Genomic DNA, 17,067 nt, shown 5'->3' on the forward strand with positions numbered 1-17,067 from the left:
AGTGGGAGAATGTAGTGGATATAGTAGTGTTTTATATTATAAAAAGTTGTTATTTTGGGAATGTATAGAAATGATGGGACATCCTAAAAAGGAAACTGTATAGAATTGATTGGGACGGAGGGAGTAACTAATAGCCTTTAACCCATGCTTCGCACGGCGGGTATATTGTTCATAATTTATTATTCATAATTTAAATTTGAATATTAGTTTATTAGTATTTTAGTATTAATAGATTGAATTTTAATTAAATATATTATCCAACTAACTATATCTCCCGATTACTTGAAAATGGACATACCCTAATATATATGTGTGTGTCAGGATTTTAGTACATTTAATCTGAATTTAGTACACGTATATTTAAAATTAAAAAAATCAGAAAATTCAAATCTTTTCCGAACATAGCCGATTGTGTAAGGTTCTTGTTAAAAAAAGATATTTAAAATTATATATTTATAATTTTATTTATAACATCATTATAATTTTTTAATGAAATATTATATGATAATGAATTGTTATGAGTGTTTTTAGTATTTGAAACTGTTTAACAATATAATACTAATAGACTCCACATTTGTAAACTTGTAGTACCAAAATGAGAGTACTAAACCAAAAAATATAACTAAAACCTTGGACTACAAATTATACCCATGTTGGCTTATTATAGTATAGTATAGTATAGATAGTATAGATTAGCCTTTAAACCGTGCTTCGCACGTACGGGTATATATTTCGTAATTTATTATTTATAATTTAAATTTAAATTTTAACATCATTTTATTAATATTTTAGTATTAATAGATTGAATTTTAATTAAATTATATTATTCAACTGACTATATTTTCTCCCGATTACTTGAAAATGGACAAACCCTAATATATACTCCCTCCGTCCCATCAGATTCTTTACAGTTTCCTTTTTGGGATGTCCCATCCAATTCTTTACATTTCAAAACTTACCAAAAACAGTAAATGGGTCCCACCACTTCCCAACTTTTCCTTCCTTTTCACACTACTTTTACTCACTTTTCACACTACTTTTACTCCACTATCTCTCTTTTATACATTAAAAATTGATGGGTCCCGCCACTTCACCCACTTTTCTTTCTCTTTTCCACTACTTTATACATATTTCTTAACCTCCGTGCCCAAACCAAACGTAAAGAATTGGCTGGGACGGAGGGAGTATATGTGTGTGTGTCAGGATTTTAGTACATTTAATCCGAATTTAGTACACGTAGATTTAAAAATAAAAAAAAACAGAAAATTCAAATCTTTTCCAAACATAGCCGATCGTGTAAAACATTTGAAAAATTCAGTAATCTAATCAATCGAATTTCAACGTAATTTTGTAATCTTGTTTTTTTTACAACAATAACCTTTTAAGATTATAGTTAGAAACGGTTATGTAATGGTTCGTGTTTATATTGAAATAGAACACGTCAAAATTAAAAAGAGTTATATGAAGGTTCTTGTTAAAAAAAATATTCAAAATTGTATATTTATAATTTTATTTATAACATCATTATAATTTTTTTAATTAAATATTATATGATAATGAATTGTTATGAGTGTTTTTAGTATTTGAAACTGTTTAACAATATAATATTAATAGACTCCACAACCAAAAAATAATAGACTCCACATTTGTAGACTTGTAGTACCAAAAGGAGAGTACCAAACCAAAATATATAACTAAAACATTGGACTACAAATTATACCCATGTTGGCTTATTATTGTATAGTATAGTATAGATAGTATAGATATTGGCACAAAATATTATCCATCAATATCGAATAATTCTTTATTTTGATTTTAAAAGAAAACGTTTGATCGTGCTATATTTAAATTTGAAATTTTTTATAAAATATACTAGGATAGTAAAATTTTTATAAAATAATATTCAGGGGGTCTGAAAAATTAGATTAAAAAGAGAATAAATATTACACGATTTAGTATTTAATTTAGTATCTAGATCGTAAAGTGGGAGATTGGAACCGTCTCTTTTAATACGAGTATTTAGGACCATTAGTAGGGACCATCACCCCCAAATTCTTCTTGTATATTATTTCATTTATAATTATATCTTATATCTTATACATATTAATTTTTTTTAAAATTTCAAAATAATACATGCTAAGCGAGCATCGCATTGAAATAATGTGAATTATGTAAACAAATTTTACAAGATATATATTACTTGTAAGAAATACAATAATTTCAAGATTTTAGGTGTGACAACGATTTCATAAGATAAATTTTACAAGATTTGTCAGGTGCATGTATTAAATTTTTTTATTAAAATAACGATCTTCGTAAAATATGTCTCATATAAAATGAGAATAATATTTTTTTTAAAATATAAATTTGTGCTCAGCATATAATAATCTTAAGTTCATGGGATAACTTAAGAACCTTCACAGCTAACTCTTTTTTATATTAAACAAAACGTATTTTTAATTATATATTATATATTTATAAACAATCATAATATTTTATTTTTTAAGTAATGTAATCCGCAGTAAGCATTTTTAAGATAAAATCTATGAACCATTTCCCGAAAGAAGCCATTTTTTACCCGAAACAATCCTCTTCTTATCCATCGTCACTCCCGAGCTTCACAAATACACCCAAATACACACATATATATTCACAAATACATACACAATACTATCTCTATCGCTGCTGCCATGGCTTTGACACCTCCGCGGAGCTTCTCATCACACTCAACCCTCATCAATTCCGATGCAAATCTGCACCACCCCCACAAGCTCACCCTTTCAAACCCTAGCAAACTCAATTCACTAATAAAGCAGTCACCTTCACTCTCAAACCGTGTTTATAGGCTGACCCAGTTCAATATTTGTCGATGTAACAACGAAAGTTTCGATCTTTCGGAGAGTGATGGTGGGTGGGAGAGTGGGTTGAAAGAGGCGGTGAGGAATGCGATGAAGAAGATGGAGATGTATGTGACTTCTTGGAAGAGAGAGGAGAGAGAGTGTGTAGAGAGTGAGGAGGGGGAGGAAGACTGGGATTGGAATTGGTGGAGGAAGCATTTCGATGAGGTTGATGATCAAGAAAGGCTTCTCTCTGTTTTAAAGGTCTGTAATTGTGTGTGTGTGTGTGTGTTTGTGTGTTGGATTTTGGAATTTAGAGTTTAATTCGTGGTAGGGCGAGGGAACTGATTAAGCAAGATTAGGGAATCGAGGGTGTGTTTGCATAATGTGTGTGCTTGTGTACTTATAAGAAGACTTTTTTAGATTGCAAAGTTCATGAATACTGAATCATATGCATTTTGTGAATTATATTTAGTAAATGTTTAACAACTGAGTTTTGTTTCTGTAATATTTGCCAGGGTTATAAACTATACTTCTATTTCAATTCATATCTTATTTCTTTATTTAGTGAATTTAACAGGTTACGACAGTATGTAGGCTTGAATTATTGGTATTGGAGTTAGACTCTATTCACATTATTGTATTAGCCAAACAACAATATGAAGGAAGGGTGATCAGTGACCAAGGTTGGGGACGGGGATTTGTTGGAGTGCAACATGGGGGGGGGGGGGGGGGGAGTTTATGCAATATGAGACCCCATTGCCATTTATTTCTTGTACTCCCCCAATCTAAAATTGGTTCAATACAATTTTACCCCGTGAAATTGGTCCAATAGAATGAGACCAATCTTAAGATCTTGATTAAATGTATTGGGCCAATTTTACACTGTCCAAATTTTCAGAAGGCCTAGGGAGATGCAATCATGCCACATAATATATGATTCATGTGTGTACATATAGAGTTTACCAGTTATTAGCTTTAAGTAAGAGAACAGAGAAAAACAAGAAGAACAAAGACATAGCAGATCTTCTTGGTGTAACATTTATTTATATGATTTTTTTTTGTTTGACCAGTCACAGTTGAGCCGAGCCATTAGTAGAGAGAACTATGAAGATGCTGCCAAACTCAAGGTAGCAATTGCAGCTGCTACTACAACCGATGCTGTTAGCATAGTGATGTCTCATCTGAATGTAAGTGAAATAATATAGATATATGAAAACAATGATTATATATGAAAAGATCCTTTGGTTATCGGATATCCATTTTATATGTTCAGTTATGGTCAATTGCAGAAAGCGATAGAGGAAGAGCGTTACGATGATGCAGCTTTTTTTCGAGATTATGGTAGTGCCGGACTGGTAAGTGGTCAATGTTCTTATGATTTGTTTCTATGCTAGGAAAGTGTTGCGAATATGCATAGTGTAGCATTATCATGGCAGATTATAGTGCAATACCCTGTTAGAAAACCAATATAGATGATGTAATATATATGCGCGTGTGTGTGTGTTTGTTTATATTGACCTGGTGTTCGCTTTAAATTAGTTGGGTATGTACAAGTGCTCACTTGTTTGCTCGTATGTAGTTGTGTCTTAGTTTTGGTTTATTATTAACTGATATATAATTGAAGTTAGGTTTAATTTGACCACAATGCTGCTTAGTACTGGATTTTATACTTTTACATAGGATAATTATTGCTTATTGTGCACAATAGCATCTTAATGCCTGTATACGAGTTTTCATTTATATCACTTCTAGATGTGAGTTTGTTCCACCCTTATTTCTTCTTAAATACCAATGTTTTAATGCTGTAATTTCTTTTTTAGCGAGTTACTCAGTCCTATCTATTCACGCTTCTCAATGATCTGGATTTATATATTTTAGTTTTGAATTCTACCTTGTGATTAATGGTTATATAAATATTATAATGATATATATAGAATAAAAATAACTTGTAGAAAAATAAACTTAACATTCAAAATTTATAATTGAGGTTAGAGGTTTAGGCCTTGTGCCAATTATAAAAATAATATGACTTTTACTGAGGTTATATATTTTATTTTAGATATTAAAATCTTGTGATATGTATTGTTAACTTATGAACTTATTTTTTAGAAATAAAGATCATTTAATAAGTAAAACTAATTTTTTTGTAAATATGTTGCTGTCTTTATAACACGCATGAAAATTTCAAATAATTTACAGTAAATTTACATATTATATTCATACTTTCATATACATGTATAATATTAATTAGTCATTATCTTGTATATTAATATCTCTATTATTAATGGAAAACAATGTTATATTAGAAGCTTGCATATTCTGATTTTTTCTCCTTTATATACTTGTATCAGGTAAAATCCAATCTTTGTTTGTCTGCAATCAAAATTTAAAGAAACAATATTTGGTTTCCCGATACTTTGAGAATGCAAACTTATGGTTTTATTTTTTGTACTGTTATAAAATTAGTTCACACCTCATTCTTGTCATATATAATGGAATTATAGATTCGAAGTTCAAATTAAGTAGATATAAATCCGTATTATTAAAAACCTATAAATAAAGATTAATATTCTGCTCCATTTTAACTGTTTTTGATTTTTTACACGTATACTATGTTTGTTAAAAAATTTGCATCTAAACATAATTACTTTTTATAAAATTTATATGAAATAAATGTTTAAAATAGTTTAATTTGGTATAGGAATTACAATTTTTTGTCAAGTATATCTACTAATGTCTCGGTCTTAATATACTTCTCAAAAAGTCAAAAATCAGTTGAAATGGGACCCGGGAGTATATATATTTGATTGTTTGTGGCATGGTATAAATAAAAGGGTATTATTGAATAAATACTGCACATATCTATAAATAAAATTTAAAGTTCAGTTTTACCAAGCAGTATCATTCTTACAAAATATAACTTAATTTTTTATTGAGTTTATTCAGAAATTACAATTATTCAGATAATGTGATTTAAATTTAAGAAATGACCCCTTGGTGAAACTACTTAGCTCTGTATCCATGCTCTCCCTTGTGCTATCTATTTTTTAGGATTTGATTCAGCTTTTTATTGTCTTCTGTTCACAGCTAGGGTGGTGGGCTGGGGTGTCGGAAGATGTGAATGATCCTTATGGTCGAATAATCCGCATAAGCGCAGAACATGGAAGATACGTGGCAAGAAGTTATAGCCCTAGGTAGGGTCTATGTATTAGTGGAACTGTTATTTTAAAGGGCAGAAACTTAAAATTTTTTCCTATATAACAAGCATCTTCTGTGTTACTGTTGCTTCTTAATCAGTCTTTGTGAAAAGAATGCTTAAACTGCCTTCATTTAGTAAATACTGGTAGGGGGATCTTTTCTTATGCATCCTTGTCATATACTTGCACACAAACTCTTTCTCGTCTCTAGAGTATAGTAACATAAAAGCCTTTATTTGTTTCAAAAGCTTACCATGTCCTTCCAACCATATGTTAAATTACACTTTTGTACTGGCAAATGGTTTTGTTGCGATGTCTTTTATGGCCTATATGCAATTGAACTATCCATCACCTATACGAAACGGTTGCCTATATTTCATTGGCACCTCTGTTGTGAGATGATCTTGTAAATTATATAGTGAACTTTATGGACTGCTATTTCCATAGCCAAAGTAATTTATACTAGGTTACAGTTGGTTTTGTTGCAGCAGGAAACTAAGTCTATCTAATTACTAAAACAGTGATTCTACTAATTTTACTGTCTGTGATTAATATTTATCTTTGCTATTCAGGCAGCTAGCAGCAGCCAGAGGTGGTACCCCTTTGTTTGAAGTATTTCTTACGACCACCAAGGAAGGTGAATACAAGGAGCAGGTACTTGCATTTTCCTGCTGTGTTATATTTTTCTGTATCTTTTGCAGCTGTTCTTCCAAATAAATGTATTAGATTACCTCAAGTATAGGGTTGTTAAATTGTTTAAAATGTGTAATTGGTATTATTAATGGTTTTGTTGAATAATTGTATAGGTGATTACCATTTAAGACATTTTTGCATAATCTAAGGCACAAGAATAATTGAATATCTGGCAAGACAAACTTGGTGAATGAAAGGTCTAGGTAAAGATAATTTCTACTTTCAGAGACCTTTAATGGAAAGGGAATAACTCCAATGAGCATTGTTATGGCTTGTGGAAAACAGAATATGACATAGAAGAGATCTGTGATCGCTACATGACTGACAACTCCTTTTTCTAGATAGGGTTGTTGCATTTTGAATGACCAAAGTTATTTCACATCTTTTTTTGGGAATGACAATTTGAATTCATTATGGCGGATAACCTTGTATTTTTATTATATATCATCCTAGGAAGGTGAAGTTGATATCACTTTCCCTTTCTTCTTTGACCTTGGCATGCATGTCTATTTCACATGTGCATATGTTATTCCATATACACGAGCACACTATATGTATGTACACAGCTGGTATAGAACAGTTGAATGTTAGTATCCCTCCGTCCCAGCCAATTCTTTACGTTTGGTTTGGGCACGGAGGTTAAGAAATATGTATAAAGTAGTGGAAAAGAGAAAGAAAAGTGGGTGAAGTGGCGGGACGCCGGGACCTATCAATTTTTAATGTATAAAAGAGAGATAGTGGAGTAAAAGTAGTGTGAAAAGGCAGTAATGTGAAAATGAAGGAAAAGTTGGGAAGTGGTGGGACCCATTGACTATTTTTGGTAAGTTTTGAAATGTAAAGAATTGGATGGGACATCCCAAAAAGGAAACTGTAAAGAATCTGGTGGGACAGAGGGAGTAGCATATATCCGTCGGAGAAAAAGCGCCGGAAGAGAGAAACCCTGGAATGAGACATCTAACCCGTAATCGAAATGACCAAATTGCAAGAGCGGAGGTCTACTGAGCCATATCTAGAGCCAAGTGGAGCATGTATGAAGGAGTGGAGTGTAAACTACCCTTCCCTTTGGTTCTGTCCACCCCTGTGAACTCACGGTTTCGACGTGCCCAAAGGCCAGAGGCGGGTCTGTTCACAGTTTCTATGGTCAACACCATTTGAAGGTGGGTGGCCTGCGCCTCCTAGAACAGACAAACATGACTGGGCTTGCACCCATTTGCTCACTTACGCTGTCCCCCTAATCAACCGACTTTATCGTGGAAATTTACTTATTTTTAGGATCAGAGGTTGATAGCGGGATCTCGAACCAACTTATTGGTCATTTTTCTGATGACACGGCAATCCCCCTGCATTAAAAAGTTAGGATTAAGGCCATTTAACAAAAATACCCGTTGATAGTGTGCTGTAACATTTGTATTTGTATATCAGGGACCCGGTCCCGGATGTATGTGTGTGTGTATATAAGATTGCACCCCATAAAGGACACCCTTATATAAATAACACTATCATAACACTTCATTTTTAAAAAGATTTGTTAAGATTAGAATAACTGAGTTTAACAAGAATTAAGCTTAACATATTGAATCTGACATCGAATCTAATCTAAATTTGAGAAATCAGATGAAATAGAATCTTAAACCAACATAGAATCATATATATTTTTTGAACAATGAAATTTACACGAAATAATTTTTACGTTTAATCCAATTTCTTTGTTAATTCCGTATTAGATTCTATTATTATTATTCACACTAAAAGCTTAACAGGTTTAAAACTAGAATCTTAATGAATTTTTCGGTTAGATTCTATAGTGTGCTATATTGTTCTTTATATAAGGATGTTCTTTATGGAGCAATGGCCTATATATATAAACAGAAAGTATGTACTTACATTTTATGTAGTTCTCCTACAATCCCCACACTTTTGATAATGTAAATATATTTAATTCTTCTGCATATAACCAATTGTTTTCACACACACACACACGTGTGTGTGTGTGCATATGCATCCTACGTTGTATTTTTTTCCTTATATTTATCCACTTATTTCTCAGGCTGTTTACTTAAAACACAAGGACGTTCCTTCTCAAGATTTTCCAACTCTTTCAACCAAGTCCTTCGGTCCTATAGTTAGCTTGGATCCCATAGACCCAACTTCGGACACAACTGATCCTATTGAGGAAGCTGTGGAAGACAAAGACGGAGAAGACGGGGATGATGATGATTATATTTCGGAGGGATCTGGTTTTGGGAATATCCTTCAAGATATGATTCCTGGTGTGAAAGTCAAAGTTTTGAAAGTGACGGTCCCAGATAAAGTAGATTCTGATCATATCTCCAAGGTGGTTGAGCAAATAATGGAAGCTGAAGATGAGGAGAAGGACGACTTAGAAACTTCAGATGCAGAAGATGAAAAGGATGACGATGACAAAGAGAAAAATGGACTTGCAGGTGATGGTCTTATTGATGGCGAAGAACAAAATCAACTTGCAGTCAAGTTTGTTGTTGGGGGCCTTTTACAGAAAATTTCAGGCACAGCTCACAAAGATGTTTCTCGAGTACCAGCTAGGCTAGAGAAGAAAGGACGGTTATCATTTCGTTTTACTGTAGATGAAGATAAAAAGGAACCGGTTTCTGGTGTCATTGGCAGGTCTCCACAGAATCCAAAGACTATGCTTCAAAGTCAAAAAAGCATAGACCATGTTATGCTCGATCTTGCAAAGTCCATTGGCAGGGGGAAGATACCCATGAAAGTAATTCTTTTGATAGTATATGCACATTTTGCTTTTAATAAAGATGCAATTGAATAATATTCTGTTAATTATTGTTGGCTTGTATTCACTTGTAACCAAGTAGGTGCTGAAAGATGTTGGTAAATTACTGACCCTGACCCTCAGTCAGGCCCAAATTCGTCAACCTTTATCTGGATCTACTACATTCAGTCGCATTGACATTCCAGCATCATCGGATCCTTTTAAGGGTACGGACATTAGTATTTTACTATTCTAACTTTTCGCTATGCAGTGCTAAATCTGTACCTTTGTTCCCTTTACTTTTCTCTTCTTATCCCAAAGTTATCTTGCTTCTTATTCCTAATTAATATAGTGAGTTGTCCAATGTTTTCAGGAGTATATATAGGTGCCCACGGACTTTACTCTTCAGAAGTCATCCAGATTAAGCATAAGTTTGGCCAATGGCAAGAGGGTGCTGGAAAAAGTCAGAATCTTGAGTTTTACGAGTATATCGAAGCTGTAAAGCTTACTGGGGATCCTAATGTACCCGCCGGCCAGGTAAAATATTCTATGCTTTACTGATGTAGATAGAAGGAACTGAAACCCATGAGTACTGAAAGTTCTCACCAGAGAGAAAAAGAATTCTTCAATGGTCTGACTACGAGACTCCCAAAAACGCTGGGAACTATGGGTGTTTTTGGCTAAGAGACCAATGCAGGTGTAGACAGTTGGATGGTTGTCTGCATAAAGATCAAAATGAGACGACCCCTTATGTGTTGGTTGCTGTTTTGACCAAATGACTTGTAGATATGATGTTTAAACTTAATTCAGGACATATGCTATTTGTCGATATGTTAATAGTTTGTATATGGGTTGGATATATCTTCAGGTAGCATTTCGAGCAAAAGTTGGGAAAGAATATCAGCTACCACACAAGGGGATCATCCCAGAAGAATTTGGAGTGGTATGTTGTTTGCCTAAAACCTAAGGATCTGTTTTGTGTACTTTGCCTATCTTTTGGAAGCCTCCTATAATTTATCATTTTATTTGATCTACTTTGATGCTTTCTCATCTTCGTTGATGGTGATTCTTACAAATGTCTGTAATTTAGGTTGCTCGATACAAAGGACAAGGAAGGCTTGCTGACCCAGGCTTCCGAAATCCTCGATGGGTTGACGGTGAAGTTGTTATTATGGATGGAAAGGTTTTAGTTCTCTTTGTGGTTATATGTTTTTGGCGATAGTGTCGGTGTTTTACCCTTTCCGAGGTGATTCCTAAATGTTTCTTGTTAACTTCCGAATTTTGCAGTACATAAAAAGTGGACCTGTTATTGGATTTGTCTATTGGGCACCGAAGTATCACTTTTTGGTGTTCTTTAATCAGTTAAGGCTGCATAAATAGTTACCTGCAAAATCATCCAGACTATTTCATCGTGTACCCAGATTTTGTAGGTAAGTCCAATATTTTGAATTACCCTTTTCATTTTACTTAAGTAGATTGTAGACTGTCTTAAGTGTTGCTTTGAGCATCATCTATGCTTTTTTTGGATTTCGAGTAGACTGTCTTAAGTGTTGCTATATATGATTCGTGTGTACTGAATGTTTACTTGGTCATTATATTAAAAAAGTTAATCTCTTCCTGTCAAAAGAAGTGAAGTTAATGTCTTGATTCCTGGTTACTAATTATATATTTATAATATTTTTTTAATTGCCGTATCCCCCCCGCACCTGAATTGCCATATTTTTAAAATTGCAGAATCCCCATACTTAGCATCAGCAGCGTCACTAGTGATTCTTAGCAGCTAAACTCTACCAAGCCGGTGGGTTTACTCCAGTAAACCTTCCATATTTGTCAATATACATTTGTTAAATCCTTATCTATCAAAACAATTTTAAGACATTCTGCGGGTGAGACTGCCTTGATACCACTTATTATGATCTTGAAGAGTGCCATCTGTAGAACTTAAAAGCTAGCTCTTAAATGATAGTTCAAAGCGATGAAAATCCACACTCATTTCTTCAAATAGATAATGTGGTAGTAGGACTAGCTCTGCAGTAAGCAGGTTTTAGTATTGGCTATATTCTACTAGACCACATTCATTTCATGTTCAGATGTCACAGCTAATTTTTGGAAGCCCTATGAAAGATGTTATGTACAGATGTTAAGTAGACAACCTTACACATCTTTCTCCAAAGCCAGTTCAGAGGTATAATGTAATTTGCTACGTCTAAAATGTACCAAACAAGTCTAAAGAAATTCCCGATTTATCACTCGTTTTAATATTTAGCTGGTATGTTTAGTATGGTCAAGGAACCAGAAGTTGAAGTAGACTGGGAGATTTTGTCCACTCGTGACTCATGAAAATGATAATATTATTTGATTCCATTTTTACATGTCTAGAAAGAAGTTCCCCAAATGGTAGAGGGCTCGATGTGCAGACCAGAGAGATTTTTGTTGAGCATCGAGGCATATCTCTTCTTTTTGCAAATGATTTTCTGTATTAACAAAAACCCTCAAAGTTTTTACTAATAGACATACATTGCTTTTTTTTAATTTTAAGAATATGAAATATACAGGTTACCTAAATCAGATAAATGAACAAATGAAACCTTAAAATCTTTTAATTAATATTGTATCCCAAAATTCTACCTAATTGTATGCATAAAACTTACTTTTGTAAAATGATTTGATTAATTTATCACCAAAACCCATTATGTTATTTATTGCAATGGATGTTAGATATGTGTATAAAGTACATCGGTTTTGGTGCTAAAATATACCACACAATTGTGTTATGTTGTCAAACCATTAATCACATGTTCTATTAATTAAAAGAAATATCAAGTACCTGCAAGTGTTATTACGGGCTAGTGTCTTTTATTTTCTAAGACCCAGTTTTAATAGTATCATTTTTACTGATAAAATTTGTACCCGTAATTGAGCTGTGCATGCATGCGACACTTGTAAAATATTATTTACTCTACACGTCACCTTCTTGTGCAGTTCGCACTTGATATCTGTTACTTTGACACACTTAGAGTCGAGACTTCGCGATGGAAAGAGTTCTGAGCTGCTTATGTAGTGGGCATGCAATTGACAAACTTTGAAGGCATGCTAAACAGTTGTGACAGTACAAGTAACACCGGGACAGCTGATATGATGGCAACTCTTTTTGGGGGTAATCTGTTCATCTAGTAGGTCTTTTGTACTCAAATATGGAGGGGGTGAATCTAGTTAGCAATGTTCTTGTAAATATGCCACCACAGGATATGTTTTAGGCAAGTAAATATTCCTGAATTGTTATGAGAATAATGAAGTATATATATATTGCATATTTCATATGAGGGGGTCTGCATTAGCTTATTATCTTGTAGTTCCTTATTATCATTTGCATAATTATGCTGCTAATATTGTAGACTGCATCTCACACGATGTATTTCTTTTCTGGGGAAAGAGGTTGCTTCGGTATAAAAATTAATCAGTTCATTGTAGCAGCCAATTCCTTATGTGGAATTCACCTCCAAGTTGGCGTCAATACTCAGAGTAGTTTTTAGAAAGATGATTACATGATATGTTTGTAAGTATTGTTTTAACTGTTTTGTAGTATTATATGACTCATGAGAAACTGCTCCCATTGTCTACTACTATTTATTCTCCTCGAGATGATTCTGATTTCTGCTGTCACTCTATAGATGTGCCTCATCCAAACTGTGGATATTCCAAATTCCCAGTGGTTTAATCCAATCTGGTCTAAATATTCCCTAGTCTGCAGCTTATTGGAATGAAGTCGACCCTCGTTATAATGCTTGACAACTTGGCTGTCATTCCTTTTTAATTTTTTCAGCAGAAAACATACATAGGTAGAAGAAACCATACCTTTATTGTTTTTAGATACTAGGATATGAATATTTGTATCTAGCAATCAGAAGTGTAAGCTGAGACTGCATTTATTTCCTGAGTTTGATGCTAATTTACAACTCTGAAAGGCTTTATTCTTTCTCATCTCAATCAGCAACTCGGTTCAGTCAGGTGTTTGCTCTTAAGAACTTCCTCATGCTAAACCAAACTATGCTTAATATATCCCTTTCCAAAGTAGATTGTGGGCATGTTAGATTGCATGTAGATTGTAGAACTTACTAAAGGAGTATGGAGTTTGTTTCCGTAAAAATGATTACAGGAATATCCATTATATTGTATCTTACCCCATCTATCATCAATTAGTTGTTTGTTAGCAGACTAGCAGTGGTTGGCATTCCAGCAGCTGCAATCTGAAATTTTCTTCTTTTTCTATCAGCCCGATGTTCATCGATGAACTGGTGTTCCATAATTACCTTTCGGGGTTTACTAATTTAAAGTTTCGTTTAGTAGAAAAACTTAATAAGAGTTACATGATGTCTTCGTGTTTGCACATTATCTGGCAATACATATTATGGTACATTACTGATATCATTTAGACCGGAATCCTCCAGTACATCACTCGTACTATAAGTACATACTAGATCATGGCTTCTCCAGTTCACCAAACGACACTTCACTTGCAATCTTAGCTCCCCTTCCTTTAGCCATGTACAGACCCACATGATGCATCATTTCCTGCAAAAACGCAGAATAAGAACCCGATGGGACGGGGATGTTATGCGAATAATTCTTACTTCGTAGTTTGTAATTGTTTTCTACCTGGGGGTGAGCTAAACCAGCTTTGGTTTCTTTCGCGACTGAAACTGGAAAATCAAAAGTGGCACAGCCACCTGAGTAAACCACCACATCCTTCAACGGAGCCAAGAAGCCGCGGTTTCTTGCTGATAGAGTCGAACAAATGAAGTCCAGCACACAAATGTCTGTGCATATCCCTGCAACCAATAACTTCATCCCAACCAAAACTTACATCAGTACCCGTCAAAAGTATAAGATCCATTTAGTGCCTTCGCTCCTAACTTAAGGTTTTCGGAGAGTTAACTAATTCAACATAACCCCGGAGGCTAGGTACTGCCGAGGTCTCAAGTTGAGTTCGTTATGAACCAGTACTAACCGTAATTTATCTTCTAAAATCCGAGGAAGGTATAGTTACCAGTTCGATGTTGTTGGTCTTCACCCAGTCTGCAAAAGCATTGGAGCCATCCTCCTGAATGGAACCAATGTATCCGTCGTAGCAATCCTTGCGCCTTATCGTTACATTCGGCTCCTCCTCCAACCACCGCAGAGCTGAAATTTCATATTTAGAGACACCAAAAGAATGAGATTAAGAAACGCAAGATATTATAGGTAATTTTTTTTCCGCCTAATTTGGTTTGAAATAATAGGATTATAATTGTCATCTTTCAGGACTAGATATTCATGTATGTCAAAAAAAATTCCCACTAAACACGCATCAAAATATGATCCATCAAGTTTTATGGTCTGATGTGTAACATGCCCGGAAATTCCTGATTTTTTCCCGTGCTACTCCAAGGTGTTGGCTAAAATGATATAAAATACTGATTATGTAAAATTTGCTAAACCTTTAAGGTATTGTGCTCCGATGAGATAATTGCAAAAAATTGTAACATATGAGGAGGAAAGAAAGAGCAGAGAAGGTTCCGGGTACCAGGAACTAAGTTGGATTCTTCAGTTCCAGCAATACAGTGAGAAGGATAAGGATGCTCAAGTTTGTCAGGCTGATGAGAGTCGAGAAATGCAAGAACTGGCCATTTCTGCTCACAGAACACTCTGGCAAGCCTTTCTGATTCCTCTATCATCTGTGATATCTGGCTGTTGGGTTCTCTTGGTGCCTAGCAAGCCAGTAAAAGTTTAGGAGAGCAAGGTTTTACATATACTCAGTTATGTTAATATATATATATATGGTGGTGCAGAACACTACTCACCAGATTTCCAGCTCCCACAGTACAGAAGCCATTGATGATGTCCACAAGAACCAGTCCAGTCTTGGTATTTTCAGGTATGATCAGTGACTCCTCCTCTAGAGGGATCTCTTTCTTCAACAGATCAATAATGTTTAGTACCATGTTTTCACCAAAGAACAGAATTCTCAAGTATTCAGCATACGAGGCCTCTCTCTAACCGCTCACATATATCTACAATATAATATGTGCAAGACCCATTTTGTGATGATGATCAGGTGTACCGATTAAATCAGGACTTTCATTAAAATATCGTTTATTTTGATCGTAGCTACATAATTTATTTACTCAAAAATAAAAATACAAGTGATGCTGCTATATGAACCTCTTATTTTTCGTGCTTACCTTTTGGCATGCAGAAGATGTATTTTTATAATAATAATTTTTACGCATTTCACTTTCTATATGAATTTGATATAATTCACGGCTTTCTTTTTGGAATATACTTTCCAATTTGTTATATTTCAAAATTCATCAAAAATAATAAAAATTTATTATATAAAACTAACTATAATCTTTAATTTCCTTCACAATACTCACATTATATAATATCAATCGATCTAGTCGTGCCGTGCCGGTATCTGATTTATTTATAAATAAATGGAAGGGCAGCAGAACAATGATGTTCAATGGTCAAAGTAATCCGTTACAAAGTGAGGTCCGGTCCAATGTTCATCATCAATAATGTTGCGTGCGTGACATTATCTGCACCACACATTTACAGATATCCGAAAATCGTATTCAATTCGAAATGGTGTTTGAATATTCCAACTAAAAATGATAGCTACATTTGAAGTTAGTGCGGGACAATCTTTGTTTGATAGATGCATAAGAAGACTAAAAATGCAAAATATTACTGCTATGAGCTAATATCCTGGCCAATGGCCGACTGTTTGCTTCCAAATCGTTTGCTCCCCTTTGATATAAACAAGTTCATTTAAAATATAATTTTAAGAATCACAGCCGCTGGATTTTGACTCGAATTTTTGAATAAGCATAACTAAAGTACCTTATTTAGATCTGGCAAAAAAAAAAAAAAAAAGTACCTTATTTAGAGAGTATCTTGAACAGTTCTGTAAACAAGTTTAATACAATTATAGTTGCGAATATGCTCGGAGGCATTAAATATATTCATGATTAAACAGAGGTATATGAGCAACAGAAGCGTCAAAAAAGAATTGACATTACTCCCTCCATTTTGTATAGAGTCTGTTTGAATTTTTACTCATATTTATATATTTTTTGATCATATAATAAAACTTATTATTTATTATTTTTTATAAAGTATTGCATTAGTTATACATATTTTTGAATAATAATTTGAATAATGTGATCAATGAATTTAAATTATAAGTTAAAAAATTTAAGCGATTTATATTATATAAAAAATAGAAAAAAATGTGTAATATGATGTGGCACGATGATATAACATTCTTAAATATATATCGGAATGGAATGAGTGTAATGAGAATTTCTAATTTTTGGCACCCTTTTAAAAGAATGAAAACATATATTTAAATTAAAACATATATCCTTATAGTTATATATAATTATATGAGAGGTCGTGCTGTAGGGATAATATAGCAAGAGAATATTATCATCCAGTTATAAAATAATATAATATCTAAAAATAAAATATCTCAAAAACAGTCGTTCTTACTTTTTCTGAAGAGTATAGAATAGTTGATTGTACCACACTTAAAAAAAAATTAGTC

At 33.6% G+C, this 17,067-nt stretch overlaps 2 protein-coding genes across 3 annotated transcripts; one reads left to right on the forward strand and one right to left on the reverse strand.

Annotated features, from left to right (window-relative positions):
* The first annotated feature begins 2,557 nt into the window (after window positions 1-2,557).
* LOC108226088 (protein EXECUTER 1, chloroplastic) lies at window positions 2,558-12,796 on the forward strand. 2 transcript variants are annotated; one of them, XM_064078990.1, is made up of 13 exons: window positions 2,558-3,101; window positions 3,911-4,027; window positions 4,130-4,195; window positions 5,928-6,034; window positions 6,610-6,691; window positions 8,778-9,476; window positions 9,580-9,703; window positions 9,850-10,013; window positions 10,345-10,419; window positions 10,567-10,659; window positions 10,764-10,906; window positions 11,211-11,274; window positions 12,459-12,661. In XM_064078990.1, the coding sequence occupies exons 1-11, from the start codon at window positions 2,691-2,693 to the stop codon at window positions 10,854-10,856; spliced, it is 2,031 nt and encodes a 676-aa protein (XP_063935060.1). In that variant the 5' UTR covers window positions 2,558-2,690; the 3' UTR covers window positions 10,857-10,906; window positions 11,211-11,274; window positions 12,459-12,661. The 2 variants fall into 2 exon arrangements, with proteins under 2 accessions (XP_063935060.1, XP_063935059.1); XM_064078989.1 differs by lacking the exon at window positions 11,211-11,274 and having other exon boundaries at window positions 12,459-12,796.
* Window positions 12,797-13,795: 999 nt separating this feature from the next.
* On the reverse strand, window positions 13,796-15,695 carry LOC108224920 (nicotinamidase 1). Its single transcript, XM_017399682.2, has 5 exons — window positions 15,317-15,695; window positions 15,040-15,223; window positions 14,524-14,657; window positions 14,133-14,318; window positions 13,796-14,048 (listed from the first exon to the last, which is right to left on the reverse strand). The coding sequence occupies exons 1-5, from the start codon at window positions 15,455-15,457 to the stop codon at window positions 13,956-13,958; spliced, it is 738 nt and encodes a 245-aa protein (XP_017255171.1). The 5' UTR covers window positions 15,458-15,695; the 3' UTR covers window positions 13,796-13,955.
* Between the last annotated feature and the right edge of the window lie 1,372 nt (window positions 15,696-17,067).

This window comes from Daucus carota, chromosome 6 (assembly GCF_001625215.2).
Source record: "Daucus carota subsp. sativus chromosome 6, DH1 v3.0, whole genome shotgun sequence".
Lineage (NCBI taxonomy): Eukaryota > Viridiplantae > Streptophyta > Magnoliopsida > Apiales > Apiaceae > Daucus > Daucus carota.

What these genes read in the sequence shown, in the direction of transcription:
- LOC108226088 (XM_064078989.1), top strand. Translation starts at nt 2,691, where the DNA reads ATGGCTTTGACACCTCCGCGGAGCTTCTCATCACACTCAACCCTCATC. An exon ending in GCAAGAAGTTATAGCCCTAG is followed by an intron (nt 6,035 to 6,609) that starts GTAGGGTCTATG and finishes TTTGCTATTCAG; the next exon opens with GCAGCTAGCAGCAGCCAGAG. An exon ending in GGGGGAAGATACCCATGAAA is followed by an intron (nt 9,477 to 9,579) that starts GTAATTCTTTTG and finishes GTAACCAAGTAG; the next exon opens with GTGCTGAAAGATGTTGGTAA.
- LOC108224920 (XM_017399682.2), bottom strand. Translation starts at nt 15,457, where the DNA reads ATGGTACTAAACATTATTGATCTGTTGAAGAAAGAGATCCCTCTAGAG. An exon ending in AGAATCCAACTTAGTTCCTG is followed by an intron (nt 14,658 to 15,039) that starts GTACCCGGAACC and finishes ATGAAATTTCAG; the next exon opens with CTCTGCGGTGGTTGGAGGAG. An exon ending in AGACCAACAACATCGAACTG is followed by an intron (nt 14,319 to 14,523) that starts GTAACTATACCT and finishes GTTGGGATGAAG; the next exon opens with TTATTGGTTGCAGGGATATG.